This window comes from Pipra filicauda, unplaced genomic scaffold (assembly GCF_003945595.2).
Source record: "Pipra filicauda isolate LSUMZ 115617 unplaced genomic scaffold, ASM394559v2 scaffold406_size631624_pilon, whole genome shotgun sequence".
Lineage (NCBI taxonomy): Eukaryota > Metazoa > Chordata > Aves > Passeriformes > Pipridae > Pipra > Pipra filicauda.
Genome location: NW_024104539.1, coordinates 463,052 through 487,775, shown reverse-complemented (window position 1 = coordinate 487,775; position 24,724 = coordinate 463,052). Strand labels below are relative to the sequence as shown.

Below are 24,724 nucleotides of genomic sequence, written 5' to 3'. Positions count from 1 at the left end.
GGAAGTGTCCAAGGCCAGGCTGGAAGGGGCTTGGAGCAACCTGGGATAGTGGGAGGCATCCCTGCCCATGGCAGGGGGTGGAACAAGATCATCCTTAAGGTCCCTCCAACCCAAACCATTCCATGACCCTATTTCAAACATCTTTTGATCCATAAGCCCTTTCCTCCTTCCTTTCCCCCCACTGCAGCAGCTGTGTCTGAATAACATCCTGCTCGTGTTGAAACAATAAAAGCATCTTTAAAAGAAGAAAAAAGGCATTTCTATACCCCATCTAACCCTTCCCTCTGTCAGTGGGAAGCCATTCCCCCTTGTCCTGTCACTCCAGGCCCTTGTAAAGAGTCTCTCTCCAGAGAGACTCCCTGTAAGTGTCTCATGGAAAGAAAATGAAGCAAGATGTGTGTTATCCTCACTGATAATGCAGTTTCTGTGCTGGTGGGAGGCCTGGCTTGTTATGTGGCTACAAACCAGACAAAATGCCCTTCCAACAGACTCCCACACTATGATCCAGCCTCCTCCAAGCCTCAGTGCCCACCTGACACCTCCATATGTTGGCCACTGTCAGGTTCAGGGTGCTGTGCATTAAATCCAATCCTGCTGCTCCCGGTCCAAGTGCTTGGGAAAGGGCTCAGCCCTTCCCAGAGGGACACCCGGCCCAGGGCTGTGTTGTGACAGCTGGAGGTCACAGCAGGGCTGGGGTCACCACTCTGCAAACCCCAGGGCTCCCAGCCCGGCGGGGTCGGCCCTTCTGGAGACACACAGGATTTGGGGTTGAAACGGAAAGGATTTGGGGTTGAAAAGGAAAGGTTTCTGGTTGAAAGGAATAGGTTCCCCCTGGCTGCTGCAGTTCCCTGTGCCAAAGAGACACAGCCTTGCCAGGAGCACAGGGACACGAGGTGCTGGTGGGCACTGGGCTCTGCCATGGACTGGTGCAGTGGCTTGGCTGAGTCTCTCACAGGAGGGATTATCCCGTGCCCTCATCCCGGCTGTGGATGGGACCCTGCACAGGGACAGGCACTGCAGGAGGGGCTCACCTGGCTGGTACCCCTGAAATGAACTGATTTGCAGAACTGATTCACCCCATCGACCCAGCTCACATTTTAATCAACAAATCCCAGTTGCAGAGGGCCGCTGGAAATGATTTTCAGATGCAAACCAATCCCCCTTCCTGCTGCCAGGGCCTCAATCACCCCAATCAACTGAAAACCCCCTCAAAATTCCCTGAGGGAAAGAGAAACTGTGAAACCCACTTGTTTCCTTCAGTAACTGTTTAATTTACCACACTGGTGAGCTGTGGCCATGAGACCCCAGCACAGGGGTTGTCCCTCAGCAAAGCTGGGAGGGGACGGAGGGAGCCAGGGAGAAGGAAACCAGGACTGAACACAGGCTCTTGGAACATAAAAAATTTACACCATGTTGGAAAGGAATAAAACAGATGGTGAAGTCATGGGTGTGTTTTACATACAGATCACACACAGGAATTTCCATTTAGGGACCGAGTGTTGCTCCAGACAGGTGATTAAACACACCTGGAGCTGTGACCCGGGATGGGCTCTGGCCTGGCCCTGCTCAGTGCCAGGAGGGTTACCCTCCTGATCCCCCAGTTTTTGGGCATCCTCCACAGCCTGAAGAGTAATAGGGAAAGGAATTCCTACCTGAATGCTCCTGCCCTTCTCCAGGGACCGACCTACCAGCAAACCCTTCCCAAGACAGGGAGGGATTCCCACACGCTGCTCCGGGAAAGGAGCTGTGCCTCATACAATACTGGATATTCTAGTTAAAAGTCAGCTAACCTTAACAGAGGGGACTCTAGATAAGCAGGAAAAAAGGGGGTTAGCTTGTAAGAACACAGAAAAACACCTTAAACAACCATTACGCTGCTACACATACAAAAATCCAGGGGTTAGCACTTGGCTGCCCATGAGGGAGGGGATGTGCTGCTCACCACCATGGCCAGAGCAGCTTCCCTCTCCTTCCCAAAGACACGCAAGGGAATGTGCTGCTGGACTCCAAACCTTGGTGTCCCTGATGATCCCCTCTGCTCCAGAGAGACCCAGGCAGTGGCTCTGGCAGAGAAAGCCAGCGGTGGGGACACAGGGTGTGGAGCCCAGCACAGCCCTGACTGAAGCCAAAACTCGACTCCTCTGCCCTGTTTCCATTTCTTACATTAAATGTATTTAGCTTCAGTAAACATTTTAATGAAAATTACAGGAATGGGTTGCCAGCTTCAAGTCCCTTAAGGAAGAAAAGAGTCCCTACCCCAGAGGGTGGGCGGAGCCGGTGGAGTGCTGGATGCTCGCTTCAGAGATACAAAAACAGTAAAAAAAGTCAAGGTTTGTGCTGGCCAGCCAACACCTTCAAGAGGCTGAAAAGGTCAAATGATAGCACCATAAGCATTTCTGGGAGGTGTCCCCCGAATTACTGCTGCGTTGGTTCCCTTCCCCAAAATGCTCCCCCGCTGGGCGCCCAGGGCAGTGACCCGGCCCCAGCCCAGCCCAGCCCAGCCCAGCCGATGGTTTGAGCACCGTCACAGAGTGGCACGACTGAAGACACCGGGGCTGTCCCGGGACGAGGCGGAGCCGCCGGTCCCGGCTGTGCCCGGGAGCCCCCTGGCACCGCTCCTGTCACCTCCTGGACAGCCGCTCGTCCCCGCGGTCCCGGCCGGGCCGGCGGCAGCTCCGGCAGCACTGCAGACGCACCGTGGGCAGGGGGCACCGGCCCAGCAGCCGCAGGGTCTGGCAGAAGCCGAAGGTCAGGCGGTCGCGCTCGCAGGGGACACCTGGAGGGGAGGGAGGGGACAAGGGCAGTGTCAGTGCCGGTGTCACATCACTGCCGACGTGAAAAATCTCCCAGCACGTGGCAAGAGTCGGAACGAGATGGTCTTTAAGGTCCCTTCCAACCCAACCCACTGGAGGATTCTGTGGGAGCTGGCACAGGCACAGACAGAGCTCCCCAAACGCGGAGCCCACCTGCACCTCGGTATTCCTCATTCCCAGCATCAACAACACCTGGGCTGCTCCCTGCAGCTCCATGGCATCCTCCCAGGGCAGCATCATTGCCAGGGAGTGGGGCTGAGGTGCAGGGGGACAAACTGACTCCTCCTCCCCAGACCCCCCCAGTGCTGGCAGAGCAGCAGAAAGGCCAGAATTCCTTTTTTCTGGGCATTGTTTGGGTTATTTCGAGAACCTGCATCATCTGGTTCGCTTCCTGCAGGTGTCCTGCAGACCCCAAAACAACTCTGGTGCTGCTCCAAGGACAGGCTTTGTTTTGGGAATCACTGCTGGGGGGCAGTGCCCGGGCAGCTGCAGCAGCAGCCGTGGTGGCCACAGCCCCTGAGTCACCCACAGCCACAGCCCAGCCACCTCCCTGAGTCACCCACGGGCTGAGCAAACTTTGCAGGAGCTGTTTCCTCTCTGCAAACAGTCTGGAAATCACAGATCCCAGTCCAGGACCAGGAGTGCCAGGTCAGGGGGGTTGAGTTCACAGTGAGGGAGACTCGAGTGCTGCCCCAAAGAGACCTTGTCCTTGGGGTGTGAGAGGGTGGAACATCCCAGCACCCTGAAACACCCTCCCACCTGCCTCCATGTGCACCCCATGGGACAGCACAGGGCATACATCCCATGGGATGGTGTGGGAATGTGGCAAACAGGGGACAGCCCTCTCCTGCACCATCAGCAGCTCCCAGCTCCACCACCAGGCTCAGCTAGGCTGCACCTCAACTGAGCCACAGCAGCAGAGACCCATCACCAAACACAAATTGTTCCTATGGGTATACAGCTGGTTTCATTTTTAATTTCCTCCTTTTCTGCTGTATCTCCACACAAGCAGCATCTCACCCGGTTGGGCAAGACTCGCTTGAATTACATCAGCTCTGTCTGATTTTGCCTCCTGTACAAATAACGTAAATAAATGACAGCTTTTCTCTGGAAAAGGGCAGAGCTGATGCTCCCCTGGGCTGGCACCCCCTGGTCCCCTCACACTGCCCCTCCCCGGGCACCTCCACCAGGACCACACTGAGCAGGGGCAGAAGTGGGGCAGGAAATGGGTTTTTCTCTTTCTCAGGACACTTCTCTGCTCAGGCAACACGAGGACCGAGCCAGGGGAGGTCTCACTGACCACTGCCCCTCGCCATGTCCCCTCTGGGAACAAAGGCTGTGCCGAGGGAAAGGTTGCTGCCCCGATTCCCACGGGATGAGCCGACCCCGGCGGCAGATGCAGAGCAGAGACTTCTCCCCCCATTTGGGATTTCAGCCACAGCCCCCTCCCCCAGCCCAGCAGTGAGGAGGTCACTCTAAAATTAATTTTCTATTTCAGCTGAGGTATTTCCTCTCCTCCTCCCGAGCTGCAGCTCTCTGTGCCCCCCAAAGCCATGGATCCCCCACGCTGCTGGATCCAACGGCTGCCAACGGAGAAGGACCGAGTGGATCCCGGCTTCACATCAGCCCCCCGGCCTGGGGGCTCGCTCCAACCCCCGGGGGCTGGGACAATGTGGATTTTTCCTGCTGGTTGAGCAGAGTGGATAAAAAATCTCTGTACAGCCCAGCAAGGGCCAGGCCAGGAGCACATCCCAAACCTGCCATGAGAGCACCAGAGCCGGAGGGAAAAGGGAAACATTTGCTCATGCGATGATCCCTCAGGGTCTCAGGGATAATATTCCCTGGGAGCAACCTTATGGCTCCACCTGGCATTCCCTGAACCCCCAGGGCCCTTTTGCACTGGGACATGGCAGCACAGCAATACATGTATCCCCATGTGCACACACTGCTGGTGTGCTCGGGTGTAGCTGCAGCAAAGCCCCAGGGCGAGGAGGACTCGGCTGAAAACACCCCACGGATGGGTGGGGATGTCCCCATCCCTGCTCAGGGGGTGCCCAGGCCAGGCAGACCCCCAGGAGCCCCTCGGTATTTTTAGCCCTCTCTCCTGCTCACTCCACTTATCGCAGCTTCCTAGGAAGTTATTTATGGATCCCAACCAAGCTGCCTCCTGCCTTCCCTTGAAAGAGCCCTGCAGGCTGCTGGGGCTCGTGCTGGGAGGTCGCTTTCCAGGACTGGAGTGAGGGTTCAGCCCTGTCCTGATCCCTGTCTGGCAGGGCAGCACCCCGGGCACGGGCAGGAAATTCCCGTCCCTGCGCTGCCCGGGCAGAAGGAGCCCATCCTGCCTGCAGTCACTGCTCTGTGTGCACCACCTTATCAGCACAGGAATGAGGTTACTGTGGAAACAGCCGGGATGGGCTTGGAGAGGGTGGGGAAGAGCCACCTCCCTTGGCTGGAGGCTCTGCTGACCTCACAGGAGACCCCTGCGGGACTCTGGGTCCGAAGCAAAACGAACTCATGGAATCACAAAACACCTGAATGGGAAGGGACCCACAGGGATCATCGAGTGCAACTCCTGGCCCTGCCCAAGAGACCCCAACAATCCCACCCTGTGCTGGGAGCGTTGTCCAAACGCTCCCAGAGCTCAGTGAGGCCAGTGGGAGTCTCTGAGCTGCCGAGTTCTCATCGCTTTCCCAGCCCCGTGCTCGGGGCCGAGGCAGCGTCTCAGGGTGGATGTGTGTGGGGTCAGGCTCAGGTCTGACAATCTTGGCTGGGCTCGTGATTCCTCCCTGGAATTTGGTCTTGGGCAAGGGAAGCTGTACTAAGCACTTGATTTGTCAGCTCTTCAGAGAGGGCCTGATTTCCATTTCCATTTAATCCTTTTACTGTTATTTTTTTCTATTAACAATTGTTTTATATAATCCTCACACTTCATTTGGACACTCGTACCATAAGTCTATGCCAAATTTTAAGCTAAAGAAATAGCTTAAAGAGGGGCTTTAAAAATCCAGGCTAAGTCAGCACATTAGAGAGTGAAAAACCCCACTTTTTTGGGGGTTGTTTTTTTAAGGTCAGCTTGGAAGTTTGCTTTAAATTTCATTTAAGCTTCTGCCACCCAGACCTAAGCCTTTACTTCTATTCTCGGGAAAAATAAACTTCCTGGAACAGGTTTTGTAAAAACAAGGAAAGGTTGAGCTTCGAGCTGAGCTAGCAAATCCAGGGAATTAGGCTGCTGACCTCTGGCCTTCGGGATGCTCTCAAAGCCAGGGCCGAATTTAACAAACAGTATCCCAAGGTCCTGCTCCAGGGCCATGGTGCCCTCCCCTGTGGTCCCTGGTCAGCATGATGGGATGCATGGGATGCACCCCCAGTGCCAGCTTTGCCTGCACAGACTGGCACTGACACGGCCAAACTGGGAGAAAACCACAGCCCCCCCAGTTCTCAGGTGTCAGCCCTGCTGTGGGCAACATCTTTCTCCCACATTTCATCAAAACAGGGAGTCCTTTCTCAAGCATCCCTTTCCCACTGACTCCAGTTGTTAATTAGCAGTTAATTAATTGCCCTCAATGCCTCACTCAGCAGCACCTCCCTGCCTTGCCCCTGGGATAGGGACTTCCACGCTCAAACGACAGAGAAAATTGGAATTTGCTGCAATTATTTCCCTTATGGATCCCTTGTGGACAAACTCAGCGACATGCAGAACCATGAACAATTCCATTTCCTTACTCAGAGCAAGCAGGAACACAACGTTTAATTGCCAATTAATCTTGAGGCAACCAGAAGCACAGCCAGCCCCAGGTCAGGGGCCCGGTGTCCCCTCACCCCACACGATCCTGTGCTGGCTGTCCAGGGACACAGGGCTGAGCTCCACCCACTGCTCTGTCCCCTTCCCACAGCAACTGCACCAGTTCACACACACTTGTCCTTGAGCCAGCTGAAGGCTTTACCTCATCCCTTTGGTATTCCAAGCTGAGACACCTGTGGGACAGTAGAGCCAAGACCTGGCCCCATCACCTGCCTGACACCTGCTTGGAGAGAATTTGGGGAGCTCACAGACTGCCCCCAGTACTGGATCCAGGGAATGGGCACAAGGGAAATGATGAATTTTATGGCATGACCCCAATGAACCCCCCAGGGGCTGCCTGTGCTCTGTGCCAAGCAGGGCTGTGTCACCATCACCAGGGTCTGCCCAAAAGCCACTGTCCTGGCACGGCCACCACCCCACACCAGCAGAGTGACCAGCTCCGTCCACCCCTTGGCTTCCTCTCCCACAGACAGCAATTCCTGCTTTTCTGGGTTAAAACTATTTGATCTGCTGCATAAACTGGTGCTGGTTTCTCCAGCTGAGCCTGGGGCTCAGCTCCTTTCCAAGATGCTGTAAACAATTCCCTGATAAACCTCCACAGCCTCTGGGACATCCCACGGAGGCATCGGGGTGCCCACGGGCTCTGATGCTCCCCAGGAGCCATCTGAGGACACACTCACAGCTGGCTGCAGCTGGAAGACAACAGGCACATTCAAAAATAACCTTGGTGTAATCTTCAATTAATTTATAACCTGGCAGAAGCACAGGACTCTGGTTCTAATTAATCCCGACCTCCTTTAATTGAGGAGCCGATTGCTGTGAGATGTTTGTTTGTGCTTCATTTGTTCCATCTCGGCTCAAAATCCATCTGATAATGGTTTGAACATTCAAACCCTGCTGGGGCTATTGGCATTTCTGTGTCCAGTGAGGACACAACTGCTCACAGACCCAGCCATGGCTCTGTGGTACTGGAGCACCTCGTGCCAGAGGAGGGAGAGGCTCCTTGTGCTCCTAAGGAAAACATGGATGGCTCCAGCCTGCATCCATCTTGTGCAGTAAAGATCCCTTAAAACACAGGAAAGGGCTGCAGTTACGTTCATGCCTTTCTGGGAGCCTGTGGATTTACACATCTGGGATTTCCTGCCATGTGAAAGTTTTGTCCCCCTTCATGCTTTGGCTGGAAAGGTTTGTATTTCCAAGAGGCGTTTCCTGCCCTGGGCTGCAGCCAGAGCGTTTATGTCATTTTTGATCCAGGATTTTAACATTTATTTGTGTGCTTCCTACACATCTCAGTGGTTATTCTGGTCCAGCCTTGGCTCCATGGCTCTCATCACCAAGCCCGGCACGGAAATTTTCCCTTTATAAAAATAGCCGGAACCGCACATCATTTCTTGAGCGAGGCTGACTAATCATTTCCTAAAGGCTGGAGAGCCCCACGGCCCTGCAAAGGCTCCAAAAAGGAGCTGCTTAATGGCTAAAAACATCCCAATAGCCAGCGGTGCCAGTCCCCAAATCCCTCTGAACCAAAGCCAACACTCCTGCCCTCTCTGCAAGAGGAGTCAGGAGGAACGTGCTGGACACGGGATAAACACAGTTGGAAGGGTGGGAATGGGTGTCCCAGGCTGCAGAGGGGATCTGCCCCGAGGTGTGGAGCAGCCATGGATCCAGCTCCTGCACCCTGGGCATCGGGCACTGCTGCCCTCCTGCCCACCTGCTCCATCCCTCAGCCCTCTCTTTGTCCAACAGACCTCCTGAGGGGCTAACATTACTTTCTGGGCAGACAAAGAGCTTTTTTTTTTGCACAGACACATTAAAAAGATAAAGCTGATAAATGATTGACATGCTCATACCAATGACATCCAATCCCTCCTCATAAAGCTTTTCCTTTAAGTGCCATTAACCCTTGCAGCCCCCGGTTTCTGGCTCACAGGGAACTGCCTGGTGCCAGGGGATGCACCTCTGGGAGTGAAGGGGTGTACTGTGGCTGCAGCCAGGGCAAGGAAATGAAAGGTGGGCTGAAATGGGGCTGTCACCCTGAGGCACCTGCTCAGACACACCTGAAGAGGCTGGAGAACTGGCCTTTTATCTGATTTGATAATGCTGGCCCAGCTTGTTCCCTAAGTTCTGTGTTCTGGGACTTTACCACCAGGCAGCTTTCTGAGAGCTCCATCACTGGCCATTTCCTTCTGCCTTCCTTTGCCTGAACGCCACGTTACCCCTGAACCAGGTCCCTTCACCCCACAGGGTCCCTGGGGCGGGTGCTGGTTGTCCCAGTGCTCGGGGACACTTCTGCATCTGACAAGCACATCCCAGCCCCCATCTGAGCCAGTGAAATCCCCGCTCGGCCCCGGAGAGACGGATGCTCCAGACACGTAGAGATGGTTATAACATTCCCACTTAATTATCGATTAGTCAAGCCAGCCTTACACAACCCATGTATGAAACACCCCTCCCATCTTCCCATTGAGTTCCCACACTGCTTCTCAGACTGGTTTTCCATCCTCCCTGATCACTCCTTGCTGCAGCAGCCCCCGTTCTCTGGCAGCACCATGAGCACCCTGTGTCCGTCACCCTTCCCTGTGCCCGGACCCCTGGATCCTCCCAGCACTCAGCCCATCCCACCCTGCACCAGCACTGGTTGCACAGCACTTCCTGGAGTCCCTTCCTGGGGTCCCTTCCCAGGAGCAAGACAGCACAGGCCATGACCTGCCCTGGAAAAGTGAATGGAGTGGAGCTGCTCTGTCCCCACTTCTGGTGTCCTCCCATGAACCATCCTGGGGGGATGGGAAGTGAGAAGTGGGGAGAAACATAAAGAATGAGGCTAAACTTGGCTAGAAAAACCATCCCTGGTTACAGGACCCAGGACGGGTCGTGTTCCTACAGTTCTTAAGAGTCCTTAACCGGGAGCCTGGGTGGTTCCCACACCAATCCCCAAGATCACCACCATGCCCTCAAAACTCAGCATTTGTCCCAAAAGCTCCACAAGCTCCTGGGGAGCACAGTCTATGGACACAGCACTCAGTGGCAGCACAGGCAGGAGGCCCTGGCATCGCTCACTTACCTGGCTCCGAGCTGTCACAGTCCTGGGGGTTGCACTTCTGGGTGCTCTCGGGCCAGGGCTCGTGGTCACACAGGCTGCTGTCCTCCTCGGCCACCCCTGTCTTGGTGTTGATGCACTTGACCTGGCGCCTCTGGATGCCCCCTCCACAGGGAGCCGAGCACTGCGGGAGCAGGGACCCCGTCAAGCCTGGGGGACCCCTCCCTGTGCCACTCAGGGCCACCCCAGGGCCACCCCAGAGCCCGGGAGGTGGTTGTGGCAGCAGCCCCACGTTGGTTTGGAGGGCTGGGTTTCTCCCATCCCGTTCCTTGTGTTTCTTGCAGATCCCGTGGAGGGGAGCCCGTGCCCGCTCACCTCCCCCCAGGAGCCCCTCACCTCCCCAGGAGCCCCTCACCTCCCCCCAGGAGCCCACCACCCAGGTGGTGCAGGGCTGTGTGTTGCAGGGCCGGGTCGTGTTGGGCCGCGACGTCTCCTCGCAGCGCCCGAGCTCCGGACACGTCACGAGCCGCTCCTGCTCCCCTCCACCGCACGACTCCGAGCACTGCCGGGACACAAACCACGGAATGCACCGTCAGGATCCCAGGGCTGGAGCCCCTCTGCTCTGGAGCCAGGCTGGGAGAGCTGGGGGGGGTTCACCTGGAGAATAAAAGGCTCCAGGGAGAGCTGAGAGCCCCTTGCAGGGCCTAAAGGGGCTCCAGGAGAGCTGGAGAGGGACTGGGGACAAGGAATGGAGGGACAGGACAAGGGGGAATGGCTTCCAGGGTTAGATGGGATATTGGGAAGGAATTTTTCTCTGTGAGAGTGCTGAGGCTCTGGCATAGGTTGCCGAGAGAAGCTGTGGCTGCCCCATCCCTGAAAGTCCTCGGGAAGTGTTCCAGGCCAGGTTGGACAGGGCTTGGAGCAACCTGGGCCAGTGGAAGGTGTCCCTGCCCATGGCAGGGGGTGGGATTTGCTCAGCCCCCTCCCCAGCCCCTACCTCTCTCCAGGAGGACGTGTACCAGTCCAGGCAGGGCGGGCTGTGGCAGGGCAGCTGTGCTGGGGGTTTGTGCAGCACGGCCTGGCAGTGGAAGGGCCGCAGCAGCCGCTGGTCCCTGGTGTCGACACAATGAACATCCCGAACCTTCGTCCCCTCACCACAGTTCTTGGAGCACTGGGAAAGGACACGAGCATCACGCTGGGGAAGGGCCAGGCTGTCCAGGAGCCCACCCAACCTGACCTTTCAAGCCACTTTTATTTAGCTTTTGCAAATTCCTGGCCCAAGAGCAGGAAAAATGGAAATATTGTGGGATGAAGAAGTTTAAACTCTGTGGCAAGTGCAAACCCTCACCCTCTGCCTTTGTGAGCCGTGGGGCAAGAGCCCACCCTGAGAGCAGGGGTGACCCCACACCTGCCTTGGCCCGAGGGGTGTTTGGGACCCTCCCTCCCCGTGTACCTTGCTCCAGTTGCCCACACGCCACGAGGAGCAGGGTCTGAGGGAGCACCTCCGGGCAGGGACGGGTCTGTCGGCCGAGGCACAGCCGTCGTCGCTGCCGCTGCTGCAGCGCACGCTCCTCCAGATCGCACCCACACCGCACGTGGCCGAGCACTGCAACACAGGGCAACCTGCTCCTCTGCCACCCCACACCCACACCCACCCCCGGGGCTGCCTCTGGCCGAGGGTGGAGCAGGGTGGCCCAGCAGAAAGGTCCCTGTGGACTCAGCTCCTCCACGGGCAGTGGGAGCGGTGCTGGTTAAACTGGGCTGGGGGATGATGTGGGAAGAGGAGCTTTCCTGAAGGCTGCTCCTCTCTGAGCAGTCCCACGCCAGGCAGCCCTCAGGGAAAACCCTCCCCCATACCCCATTCCATGTTAGTGGGACTCAACACGTACCTCACTCCAGTTCCCAACTTCCCAGCTGGCCATGGCAGTGGCTGCCACGGTGGTCGATGGTGGAAGCAAAGCCTCCTCCTCCTCCTCCATCCTCTTCTCCCAGAGTGGTGGGGGAGCAGGGGAGGGCTGGGACCACTTGTGCCCCCTGTCACTGAAGGCAAATGTCCCTGGGGGTGCCCTGGGTTCCCCTGGCACGGTGATGCTGAGTGGGGTCCCGTGGGAGGTCTGTTCAGCACGGGGAGATGCCGGCTCTGGGGGGTGGGACATCCCCAGGGTCCACCATTCCCAGGGGGCCTGGGAGGGGGATGCTCCCGCTGGGTGTGCAGCTGGGCTGTGAGCTGGGGCTGTGGGCATGGCTGGTGCCAGGGTATCCTGCTGGGTAAGGCTGCTGGAGCTGAGCTGGGTGGCTGGTCCGGGCACAGTGGAGGACAAGAACACTGCTGTGGGAAGGGCTGTGGTGGCCACCCAGGGGGCTGAGCTCAGGGATGTGGGGGTGTGGAGCTCTGGCTGGTGCCCTGCCTGCCCCGTGGGACCCCCGACAGCACCCACGGGAGAGGGACTCAGGGCAGGATGGGTGCTGCCAGCACTCCATCCCATCTCCCACCCTGGTCCCTGCAGGGTGGGGAAGGAAAGATCTGCTCTCTCTGTCCCACGGGGATGTTCATCGTTACCATCTGCTGGCACTGCCTCTGTGCCCACCACCCATCCTGGCACTTCTGCCCCCCTGTCCTGCTCCGTGGTGTCACCAGTAGTGTCACCAGGGAGGACAAGACCCGTTTCCCTGGAGTCCTCGAGGCCTGTCCCCGCTGACCCGGCCCCGTCGTGCCCCTCCCTGCCGGGGTGACCCGGCCCCAAACTGCCCGCAGGGCCCTCGCGGCTCCCGGGCACTCCGGGAATGTCGGGTACCTCCCCCCCGGCACTGCCCCGGGCTGTGGGCAGTGGAGTGGGGGGATCAGCCGGGTGGGGACCCCAGGGACTGAGGCCATGGGCTGGAGCATCCTGCCCAGGACCTGTCCTTGTCAGCACAGCTCCGTGGGGCTCATCCAGGGCCGGGTGGCCGTGGCTGTTGGCAGAGCTGTGACTCGTGGTGTGCTGGGTGGGTGGGTGGTCCTCAGAACGGGGCACTGGCACTGGGCCCTCCTCCTCACCCAGGAACCCAGGGATGGTGTATTTGGGAGTGGCTGATCCTGCATCCTCTGGGACCACGCTCAGGAAGTCATTCCTGGCTAAATCCCCAGGCTCCATCTCCCCCTCATCCACAGGAGCAGAGGCTTTGGTGCCCAGATGGTGCTCTCTCTCTCCTCCCAGCTTGGTGGTGAGCAGGACATCAGTGGGCATCTCCCAGGGCCCCTCCACGTCGTTGTTGCTCAGCTCTGGCTTTGCCTCCTCACCTTTAGTCTCCTTCTCCGTGAAGGGATAGTAAGACAGATCCTCGTGGAAGTTGATAAAATTATAATCATAGTAAAAATCATCGACAAAGACGTTTCCCTTCCCGGCTGGGAAGTCCTCCTCAGGGATGACATTGACGTCGTTGGACTCGGGAACGTTTGGGATGAGGGGGTTAAATTTCACAATGTGGTTGCTGGGGACGTGATGGATCTCATTGAATATCTCCCTGCTGGAGGAGCCGCTGCCAGACCAGTCTGTGTTGGCAGTGTCCGTGTCCGGCTGGCACGGGGGCCGGGAGCAGGGAGTGTCCGGCTGGCAGGGGGGCCGGGAGCAGGGAGCCTCCGGGCGGGGCCTCTGCGCGGGGTCACACGCGGCCCCCAAGCTGTTGCTGCAGTGGACAGGGCGCCGCTGGGTCCCATTGCCACAGGTCACCGAGCACTGGGGAGGGAAGAGGGAGGGAAACGTCAGGGATGGGGGCACGGGGGCTGCGGGGCGGCAGGAGGAGCAGGGATGGGGAGGGGGTTGGCAGCAGCGCCCGTGCCCCTCACCAGAGCCCCCCTCTGAGAGGGTTGTCCCATGTGCCACGATGCTTTGGGCACAGGGGCTCCACGTTGCTCTGCCACACTCCCACCACCCACCCGGGTCCCCAGGTGCCTCCTGTGCCATTCCCACTGGTGGCAGGGGGTCCCCTGCACCAGGAGTCAGGAGCAGGGAGGACTGGTGCCACTGCTGCCCAAATTGAATTCTGGGGCTGTGTCCTGTTAGAGACCGTCCCTAGCAGGGCTGGTGTTGAAGGGTACTTTGCTCAGGGTGATCCTTGACCTGCACTCCAGCCAGAAAGTTTTCCCGGGAGATGGGCACTGGGAGGGGCACTGGATAAGATGATCTAATAGGCCTCTCTTATGACCTATCACCATGAATTGCATCTCTTCTTCTAGAAAAGCATTTTTTGAAGCAGGGAATAACAACGTGGGTGTTGTCTGAGTAGGGAAAAGGCAAAGGTCAGTAAGGAGCTTTGTGAGGGACACCCTGGCCCCACCATAATGGGCTCTTTCAGACGGGTCAGTAAAAAGAAACCAAGAGGCTGGAAAGATCAGCAGCATTTTCTGCTGCATTTGGGCCTTGGAACAACCTGGACTTGTGAAAAGTGTCCCTGCTTACGGCAGGGGGTTGGCATGAGATGAGCTTTAAGGTCCCTTCCCACCCCAAACCATTCCAGGATTCTCTGATAACACCATGTGGCCACCACAGGCATTTCCACCAGCTGGAATAAAACATTACCCCACACCAACATCTGTGAGAGGGCTGCAAGCAGGCTGCTTCCCCCCCTGGGATGGCACTGCCAACCCAGGGAAAACAGATCAACTCCCACAAAGCTAAAATTTCCCAGCAAAGGCCTCCAGCTCCATCCAGGAGATAAACTCCAGGTATGGCAGTGCTTGCAGGGGGGAAGCAGGGGGGTTATTTGCCAAGGCTGGGTTATCAGGGAAGCCTCTGGGACACAGATAAGGAATGAGGGCTGGTAGGAGCCTCGTGGAGGAACACACAGAGCTCACAGGAGGGTTCAGCCTTGAGCAGGAGCCACCACAGCCTGCTGGGTCATGCTCCTGCCAGGAGAGAGACGCTCCCCCTTGGGAACTAATGGACAACAAATCATCCTTCTGACTGCACCAACTTCCTTGGAAAGTCCGTAAAGCTGGATGTGCACTGCTTTAGGGTCCTTCTGAAGGCACTAAGTCCTGGTTTAAGCAGTTTGCTGGGCTACCCAAACCCCAGAGAACCCCTTTGGTGTTGGGTGCTCTGGTGCCGGACAGGCACATGCATTCCCAGGGTCTGCATGGACAGAACCAGCCCCAACCCCTGCTAGGGACTGCTGCCAGAAGGACCACGTTTCTGGGAAACTTCAAAGCCCTTCTCATTCCCCTACTTACAGTGGTGGTGGAAACAGAGAAAAAAAGATAGCTCTTGCTTTAAATTAAAGGACAGGAAAATGACAGAATCCCAAAATCCTGAGCACTTTTCTCCTGAGCTCACAGATCTGTCCATGCCAACACCACAGAGGACAACTGTGAGGGCTGGGGCTGGCCCTGCCCAGCACTGACCCACCACCAAGCCATGATTTTCCCGTTAAACCATTGCATCCGTCTCTCTCAGCCCTTAATTTTGGCTTTTGTGGGCCCCTAGAAAAATATTTCTAACTCCCTCTCTCATATTTCTAACTCCCTCTCTCATTTAGCCTTCAAATTCTCTGTTCACATTCGATCCTGGTTGTTCCTTAGCAACAAGCCCCGTTCCCAGGTTCTCTCCTTTCTCTCCTGATATTTGCCTTCACGCTGAACACTTTTTGGAATGGTTGCTTAAATTAGGAGTTATCATTTTCTGGTTGAAACCCTCAACTTGTGGTTAAGCTGACCCACAGAAATACAAAAATAAATCAAGGGTATACAGAGTGTGACCATAAATCACATCATGAAATGGTTTCTGCTGGAAGGGACCTTAAAGATCATCCAGTTCCATCCCCTGCCATGGGCAGGGACGCCTCCCACCAGAGCAGTGCTCCAAGCCCCATCCAGCTGAAAACCTCTTGTTTCTGCCCTCCCTGCCCAGGGAGCGTGGCTGTCACCCTGAGGGAGCAGCAAGGCTCAGAGGTGGGCACAGTTAAACAGCCCATTGCTCCTTCCTCACTCTGAGACCTCTCCACGGGAGCTGGTGAGCCCACACAGACACATCCACGGGTTTTCCCTGTGAGCAGCAGGCACACCCATCGCTGAGGGTGTCTGGGGGCACCTTGTCCCCAGCTCCCACCAGCTCTGCCAGACACTGGGACCTCCCCGGCGCTCCTCCTCACCTCGGACCAGTTCCCCACAGCCCACTGGGAGGGACAGGGCACGTCCCGGGGACAGGGCGCAGTGGCATCGGGCCTGGGGAGGTGCTGGCAGGCTGCAGGCTGCAGGGCCCTCTGCTCGTCCAGCCCCACGCTCTGGATGCACAGCACTGTCCTCTTCATCAGCCCCGAGCTGCCACACGAGGCCGAGCACTGCTGCCACTCCCCGACCCACCACCTGCACAGGGACAGACAGGGAGGGGAAAGGGGACAGGAAAGGGGAAAGGAAAAAGGAAAGGGGAAGGGAAAGATCTCAGCCAGAGCCAGCACCCACATGCTGGGCTCCATCCTGTGGCCCATCCCGTGGGGCCGTGGGGGAATGAGGATCCCAACTGCAGCCTGTGCGTCAGCCCAAGGTCAGGGAGCCCGGATGGAGGGTCAGGGATGGGTCAGTCCCCGAGTTGTGCCAGGGATGGTTCTGTGCACAGAGAGGAGCGTCCTGCCAGGATGGGACCTGCTACGCAGCTCGTAGCCTGAGGACAAGCAACACCCTGCAGCTGTCAGGTAACCCCAGGGATGCTCTCATGGACCAGCACAGGGTCTGGGATCCATCCCTGTGGATGAGGGAGAGGAGAGGTGTGAAGAGCTGCACACATCCTGGGGCAATCTGGCACGGCAGTGACCGAGGTCCCCCCACTCTGGTCACCCCCCAGGGCTGTTGGACACTAAGGATGAGCTGAGGAGGGGTGGGAAGGGGAGGGTTGGACCTGGCCGGGCAGGGCTCCTCGCTGCAGGGGCGCTGCTGGTCGTCGGGGCGGGTGAGTGCGTCGCAGAACCGCTCCTCCACGATGCCAGCCAGCTTCTCCACACAGTGCACCACCTGCCGCTGCACCCCTGTGGGTACGGACACGGGCACGGGCTCTGCAGGGGCTTGGGAAACCAAACCACCCACACAGGCACCGGCTCGGCTTTGGAAACCACACCAAACCACCCAGCACCCTCTGCCAGCAGGTGACAAGAGGCCCTTGGTAAGTCTGAGCCACCAAAACAGGAGAAAGGAAAGGAAACCACCACTTGAAGCTGCAGACCCAAATGTGCCGAGGTTCCAGTGCCCTCGCAGAGCCCCGAGGCACCAGTGCAGCTGGGGCAGGAGGGGTGACTGTGGAGGTGCTGCACCGGCCTGGCAGCGCTGCCCAGAGCCCCGTCCAGCCACAGGAGCCTGTGTGCACGGGGGATTTTGGGGGCTGTGTTTGAAGGGAGCCAGCAGGCAGCACTCAGCTCTGCTGGCAGCCCTGCCCCACCACGGCTCTGGGACAAATCTCTGGCTGAAGCCTTGTGTCCTCGAAGCACTCGGGGGTGATGTTTTTAGGGGTGACCTCACCACGCTGCCTCGATCCGGCTTCTGGCCCCGTTTTTGTAACACATACTTGACCTGTGCCTTGGAGAGCTGTCACCGACCCGCTGCCACCAGCTGAGGCTGACAGAGCCCTGCTGAGGCTGCTGAGCTGGGCTCTGGCTCAAGCACTTGGGAGCTTACAGGCCCCTGGGGCTGACCAGAGGCTCACCCTGAGCTCTCCCAAATCCATGTCTCAGCTCACTCCATCATCCAGCCCAGGGAGAGAGGCTCAGCCCTCCTCCAGCTGCTTACCCTCACCCGACTCCTGCCAGATTCACTCCTGTATTTCCCTTCTGTTCTGGAAGGCAAGTACTCAAATCGTGCAAAGCAAAGCTGGTTTTAAATAAAAGCCATCTCCTGGCACTCTGTGCTACCTAGAAAGCACGAGTGTCCTTGAATTCCCCTTTCTTCCAGTGCCAGCCGCTCTCAAGGAAGTGCTTGCTCCCCCTGGCAGTGTGCCAAGAACATCCCATTCCATCAGCTGCCCCAAAAGCCGCCCCGGGGACCCCGGTGGTGCAGCGGGGCAGGATGGAGGGAAGCGAGTGTCTGACACATGGAGCCACAGCAGGCACCTTCCGTGCGCTCTCTGTACAACCCTGGATGTGCTCCCCCACGCAGAGGCCCAGCCAGGCGGGACACCAGCCCTTCCACACTCCCGGATTTCTCTAAAGGTCTTTTGTCTCCCTCCCGACGCCGAGGAAGGCCGGGCGGTAACAGGACACCGCGCCGGGAGCAAAGCGCTGATAAAGCGCCGGGTCCCGTGAGCGCCGCGGGGGCAGCGGAGCCGTGACCTCGGCAGATGGCCCTTTTATTTCCCCCCTAAGACCCCCTGAAACCAAAGACCCGGGAATTCCTAAGGCGTCCCTGGGGATGCTCCACCTGCTCCAGCTGCCACTCGGCGGGGCGGGGCCGGGTGTGCCGCGGGGTCCGCACTCACCGGTGCCACACGTGGCCGTGCAGGTGGTCCAGGAGCCGAAGCGCCACAGGAACTCGGGCTGCTCGATCTCGTTCTCGCTGTCGGCCGGGCGCTGGATCGTGTACTGGTACCGCACCCCGGGGTTGGTCTCCTGGAACAGCAGCTGGGGGGACAGGGGCCGGTCAGGGCAGGGGGCGGGGGGGTGGCATCACACACACCCCGGGGGCTCCCCAGGGAGAACGACCTGCCCAGCACGGCCAGAAGTGTTCAAGGCCAGGTTGGACAGGGCTTGGAGCAACCTGGTCTAAGGGAAGATGTCCCTGCCTGGAGGAATTCCCTAAATTGCTGGGAACAGGCTCCCGCTGCTCCTGCGGTTGACACAAGTCCTGACAAAGCACCTCCTGCACCCACGCTGGAGAGGGCCAGGAGTTTATCCCTGTTTTTCTTAGCCTAAGCACTCCCATTATTGCCAAAGCTTTGTTGTTCTTGGAGCTTTGGCGGAAGCCAGGGCGTCTTTCCAAAACCTCTCCATGAATATTGAAACACTCTTGTCCAAAGGCTTTAATTAGGCTACGAATCCCAGAAAGTGATTCTCGGGTGCCGAGCGCGCCAGCGTTCCCATTAACAGCAGCTCTTGGAGGCAGCGAGCCCAGGATCCTGCTGCTCAGCCACTGAGGAAGGGAAGGGTTAGGGAAGGAGAAGATTTTGGCTGCTCAGGGAGGCCGAGCTCCAGGAGAGCCTGTGCAAAGGGGCTGGTGCTCCGGAGAGTGTGTCGGGATGAGCCATGACCGCCGGGCAGGGGAGGGTCCTGGGGGTCCATGGGATGCAGCTCCGTGGCCATCGCTGCCCCTGCACCACACCTGGCACCACGAGGGGTTTCAGCCTGGAGCTGGCTGTGCCATCCTCTGTGGGACGATTCCCACTGGCTTCTCCAGAGCAAAGCTTGGCCCCACGGGCACAAGGATATTGACTCCCAACAGCTTTGTGTTAACTGGCAGATCCCTCACCCCTGACCAGCCCAGCCAGAAGCACCAAGGGCTCTTCCCCTGCTCTTGATAAGATATGGGAAGGGCCTCAGGAAACGGCTCTTTCTCCTCACGCTCCCTCTCCCGTGTAAATATTTTGAGGAAGGCGGGAAGGGGACGAGGCTCAGCTGGAAGTGCTGTGGGCTGGAAGCGCTCGCCGGGCCGGTGGCGTGTGCTTGGCTGCTCCAGTGTTGGCTCCCGGAGAAACACACTCAGCCAGGAGATGCAGAGCCCCACCCCTGGATGCAGGGAGGTGCTGTGACAGACCGTGGCAGCTCAGCCCTGCCCAGGAAGGCAGAAGATCCGGGGGCTCTGTCCCCCCATCCTCCCTGCCGTGTATCCCATCGTACCTGGATCCACACGGGCTCCACGGTGGGCCCTGGAGAGGTGAGATTCTCCCAGTTCCCCGTCCTCTTGTAGGTGAAGGTGGTCCCTGCCACCCTGTAGTCCCCGTTCCACTGGATGGTCCAGCCACCATTCAGGAAATACTTCTCCGGGTCCTCGCTCCGCAGCGCCAGGAAATTCCCGGCTTCTGCGACTTCTTCAATCCGGATCTCCCGGGCTCCCACAGGGATAATCCCAATATCAACGTAGCCTGGGAATGGAACCGAGTGTTGGTCTTGGGGGAGATGTGGCAGAGACAATTTGTGCCCTTGGGTGGATGAGTGTCCCCTGAGCGGGTAAAAGTGTCCCCTCTGTGGGTGCTACTGTCTCCTGGGTGGGGGCAGTGTCCACTGAGTGCCAGAATCATGCCAATCCTTACATCTCTGTAAGGCACCCATGGGCACCAGACCCCACCTTGCACTGAGCCCAGCTGCATCCCCTGCTGTCTTAACCCAAAAAACCTGACAAGCTGGGATTAAAAGCTTCCCTGGGAGTGAGCAGCAGCAGCAGCAGCAAGCCTGGCTCTGCATGGACCAGGCACTCAGTGTTTTGGGGACAGTGCTGTGCCCTTACCCAGCCCCTCGCTGTCCTCGAAGGTCTTGTGGACGGTGTGGCAGGTGGAGCCGTCCCCGTGGCAGACCCCACACCGATCCTCCACCGCGTGCGAGTCGATCTCGTAGTCACAGCCCACGTTCTGCAAGGGACCCCCGTCAGCCCCAGGGCTGGGGACACCCCCGGCTCCCCTCCCACCCCTGCGAGTCCCAGGGGCACGTGGCCGTGAGCTCTAATGCCTCCCACGTGGGACCCTGCCCTGCAGACCACAGACCACCACCCACTCCCTCATTTAACAGAAATCCAACGTCTTCACGTGTGCTTATTCCATCCCAAACCCTGGGACAGTTTCCCTAGGCAAACAGATAAAGGGATCGGTTCACTGCCACTAAAGGCAGCTGGAGGACCCAGGGCACAGCTTGGTAAAGCCTCCCCAGCCACACCAGGATCTCCCAGACCATTTGCAGCATCAACTGCACCATCTCTAACGGATTCACAGAATCCTGGAGTGGTTTGGGTTGCAAGAGACATTAAAGACAATCCAGTTCCAACCCCCCTGCCATGGGCAGGGACACCTTCCACTAGACCAGGTTGCTCCAAGCCCTGTCCCACCTGGCCTGGGTTGTGCTCTATATCCTTGGGGCAGCACAGAGGCTGGAACACGTGTGTACGACACCCCCCAAGGAAATCAGGAACGCTTTCCAAGTGGGGAACGACAATGGGAACCACCTCAGCACGGGAGGGAGGGGACGCTGGTTCCCCAAGGGATGGGTCACGTGTTTTCCCAGGCAGGGCCGTCCTTGGGCTGGCTCCCGGAGGAGCAGCACAGGACCCACCTTGCAGATGCCGTTGATGCACATGTCCCGGCTGGCGTCCCGCTCGTAGCACGGCGTCCCGTCCACCACCGCGTCCCGCAGCTTCTCCGCAAAGTACTCGTGCTCTGGCCGGCAGTGCAGCTCGCAGGGGTTAACTGGGGAACCCAACAGGCACACACTGAACCCCAGCAGTGGGGGCAACACACCTCAACCCCGCGAGCCCACTGGTGTCAAACACTGCAGGCGAGTCTCGGGCACAAACAGCGCTCGGACCCTCCGCGGGACCGCGTTTGAGGGTTTCTGTGTTCGAGGTCTCTGCCCTCCACTCACTGTTGTTGGGCACTGGTGTCCACTTGTAGAGCTTCCCTTTGTAGAGCATGGGGTTGAACTGGCTGCACTGGACCTGGCGGAAGGAGGGCTTGTCCGGGGGGCACAGCCTGACGTTGCAAATCCGGAACCGCTTCCGCTCCCCCAGGCAGTAACGGCCCCCGTACTTCGGCCTGTCCAGGGCAGGGGAAGGCAAATCAGGGAGGGTCTGGATGAAAGAGACTTCAGGGTCATGGAATCCTGGGAGGGTTTGGGTTGGAAGGGACCTCAAAGTCTGTCTCGTTCCACCCCCCTGCCATGGGCAGGGACACCTTCCACTATCCCAGGTTGCTCCAAGCTCCATCCAGCCTGGTGCCCGTCCTGCAGCTGCTCTGGAGGAGCTGCTCTCCATCCCACCCAAGATACCCCTCCAGCTCTGCTCCTCTACTGCCCAAGGGAACAGCAAAGCTGCCACTGGTCTTTTTAAACTAAGAGGGACTTGAAAAGCCACAATAATTTTCTCTCAGGTTCCTGCCATGCTGCCTTTCCCTTTGGCCACACCACTCTCCATGGCCCATGTCCCCACGACCTCATGGAAATTCCTTCTCCAGGACACACTTTGCTGAAGAGAATGAAGTTAATGATTATTTTGGGGCTGTGTTTACATGCCCTGCCCCGAGGGAATGTCTGTGGGAGGAGGGGTGCCCAGCACACACGTTTTGCTCACTCCATCCCAAAGGCAAAGCTGGAGATTTACCTCCGGTGGCCAAAGCAAACAACTGCCCGGGAAATTCCGCTGCTTTCCCAGTGTTTGCTCTCCCGCCTGTCCACAGCTGTGTTTGGAACACTCCATAAACTACCACAGCACTTCTGCCACGGAGCTCATGTCAAACCAGACCTGGCTCTTGACCTGGGTCTGAGACAACACAGCACTTCCCTCAACAGCCCCACAGCACGTGCCAAACGTGCCCCAGGGAGAGGATGGGCAGAACACACGTCTGGGCACATCAGGACCCCATTCCTGGGGCTGCCAGGGCTCCTCATGCCATGGAAAAGCGATTCCCCTGGATCATCACTCACAAAGCCCTTTTCCTCCCCGTCCCAGGGCACTCCAACTCCTGGGCAAGCCGGGGCATTGGGCTGAATCCTGTGCAACAGCAATTTGGTGACCAAGGGGACATCTGGGGAGCAGATGGATCAGCCCAGAAATCATGGGATGGAGAAGGAGGCTCCTCTGGCACTGCCCCGATGCTTCCAGGCGGGAGCCAGCCCTGGCTCATGGAATGCAGCAGGCTGACAAACTGCAGCAGGATTTTCCAAAACAACTCTGAATCAGGCTCCAAGAATGCCTGGTTTGCTGTTCTGTCACTAAAGGACACTGGGATGTGTTTTACATCTCTGAGTCTTTGCCCTTTGTTTGAGTCCCTGCAACCGCTCCCTGCCTGCACAGACCGGGAATGACCCTGGGAGGGAGCCAGAGCAAACCCGGCCTCTCCAGAGGCTCCCGGGGGTCACCCCAGGAAATAAATGCCCTGAGTGTCCGAAAGCTCATCGTTCAGCCCAATAACTGCACGATGGCACAGCCTGGCTGTGTGACACAGCCGGGGTAGGACTGCACTGGACAGATGATGGCTCCTGGCTTTACAGGGAATAAGGAGGAGTTGGGTTCCTCTGCTCTGGAGCCAGGCTGGGAGAGCTGGGGGGTTCCCCTGGGGAAGAGGAGGCTCCAGGGAGAGCTGAGAGCCCCTTGCAGGGCCTAAAGGGGCTCCAGGAGAGCTGGAGAGGGACTTGGGAGAAGGGATGGAGGGACAGGACACAGGGAATGGCTTCTCACTGCCAGAGGGCAGGGATAGATGGGATGTTGTGAAGGAATTCCTGGCTGTGAGGGTGGGCAGGCCCTGGCACAGGTTGCCCAGAGAAGCTGTGGCTGCCCCTGGATCCCTGGAAGTGTCCAAGGCCAGGTTGGACTGGGCCTGTAGCAACCTGGGCTAGTGGGAGGTGTCCCTGCCCATGGCAGGTGTGGGATGGGCTGGGGTGGGATGGGATGGGATGGGATGGGCTGGGGTGCACTCACGTGGGGGTGCTGCAGTGCCTCTCAGCACTCTGCACTCCGGCCCCGCAGCTCCGGGAACAGGCAGCCCAGGAGCTCCAGGAGCTCCAACCACCGTCGATGGGCTCGGGCCGGTGACCCACAGGAACACACTCCCCGTTGAAGCACCACTGCAGAGGGACAGCAGAGAGAACAAGGCTAAGGATGCAGGAACTGCTGCCGAGTCTGAGAGCCCGGTGCAGGGTGCAGGGACACCCAGCACACACGCTGACCCATGGAAATCCATGTTTTGCTTGCACAGAGGTACCTGGGGTCAGTTGGGCTCTGCCAGAGCCTGGAGCACCTCAAACAATGGGAAATACAGAGATGCTGGGCTGTTTGGGACTTGTCTGAGGTAACAAACCCAAATCTCCACTGAGACCCCTCATTAAAGGAATTCTCAACCCAATCTCAGCCCAGAGGGAAGAGCCAGTGAGGCTCAGAGGTGGGGAAGATCCCAGGGATGAGCATGCACCACCACAGCAGACAGAGAGCAGAACCAGCCTGGTGCTCTCCTGCCACGGTCATTAACTGTTGACTTCACCTTCTCAAGGATTTCTAAGCTTCCCTGCAGGCAGCCCCTCCTGGGAGCAGGGGGTGTTTGGACAGAGCATGGGCAGCAGGATGAGCCTGTCCCTGTGCTGGAGCCTGTGAAGCTCCTCTGTGTGCAGGACAGGGGGTCCCTGAGGCCACAGAGGGGTCTGCTCCCCGTTACCTTGTTGTCCCCACAGGCTGTGCCATCCACAGCCGCATCCAGCTTGGAATGACACGTGTTCCCCACCGTGCACCACAGCGTGTTGCAGACGCTCTGCAGGAAACAGGTTGTGCAGGACACGGTTATTGCCCAGCCAGCCCTCCAGCACAGATTTAACCCACAAGGAGAGGGTGGCCCCAGCAAAGCCCCCACCCCAGAGATCCCGGGAGCCCCTGCTCCGCGGGGGGATCCCAGCTTACATCCATGTCGTCGCAGAAGGTGGAGTAGGGGCCGTACTGCAGCCGGCACTGGTGGCCCACGTCGTACAGGACCCCCGGGGGCACCAGGGGGAAGTCCAGCACCTCCCGGGCTGGGGGGTCATCCAGGCACAGCCCCCAGCCCCGGCTGAAAGAGAGAGGGCAGGGCGGTGTCACCGGGGCAGCCGCCAGGGAGGAGCGACAGCTCATTAACGTCCCGCCGCGGTGAGGAGCAATCAGCAATTAGCAATTCTCCCTGACAGGACTCCTGCTCTGCAACCAGCCCTGGAGCCGCTCCAGCACCGACGGGCACGTGCGGGTACCTGATTTTGGGGGCGGGAGCCCCCCAGAGTGATCACCCCGCGTCCCCCGGGTTTGGCAGGACAGCGGGAAGGAGAAGGGACAAAGGCAGCGGCTTCTCCCTGGGCTGGTGCCTCCCTCCGCTCCTGCCGCTTCTGCTGCGATACTTCCCAAACATGCACGGAGTTGTCACCAGTTCAGCCTTCAGTGCTGATTTAAACAAACCCGTTTCCAGC

The 24,724-nt window shown here is 58.4% G+C and overlaps 1 protein-coding gene across 1 annotated transcript in view; it reads right to left on the bottom strand.

Annotated features, from left to right (window-relative positions):
- Window positions 1–1,250: 1,250 nt before the first annotated feature.
- Window positions 1,251–24,724, bottom strand: part of ADAMTS7 (ADAM metallopeptidase with thrombospondin type 1 motif 7) — a gene marked incomplete at its 5' end in the record, with an annotated part of 35,456 nt that continues 11,982 nt past the window's right edge. Inside the window, 16 exons of the mRNA XM_027733918.2 lie at window positions 1,251–2,776; window positions 9,677–9,836; window positions 10,068–10,214; window positions 10,650–10,823; window positions 11,106–11,258; window positions 11,542–13,368; window positions 15,779–15,992; window positions 16,522–16,648; window positions 18,088–18,229; window positions 19,442–19,686; window positions 20,049–20,169; window positions 20,864–20,997; window positions 21,173–21,342; window positions 23,223–23,368; window positions 23,953–24,045; window positions 24,192–24,336. Coding sequence (XP_027589719.2) covers window positions 2,622–2,776; window positions 9,677–9,836; window positions 10,068–10,214; window positions 10,650–10,823; window positions 11,106–11,258; window positions 11,542–13,368; window positions 15,779–15,992; window positions 16,522–16,648; window positions 18,088–18,229; window positions 19,442–19,686; window positions 20,049–20,169; window positions 20,864–20,997; window positions 21,173–21,342; window positions 23,223–23,368; window positions 23,953–24,045; window positions 24,192–24,336 — 4,153 coding nt within the window. The remainder of the gene's footprint in view (window positions 2,777–9,676; window positions 9,837–10,067; window positions 10,215–10,649; window positions 10,824–11,105; window positions 11,259–11,541; window positions 13,369–15,778; window positions 15,993–16,521; window positions 16,649–18,087; window positions 18,230–19,441; window positions 19,687–20,048; window positions 20,170–20,863; window positions 20,998–21,172; window positions 21,343–23,222; window positions 23,369–23,952; window positions 24,046–24,191; window positions 24,337–24,724) is intronic.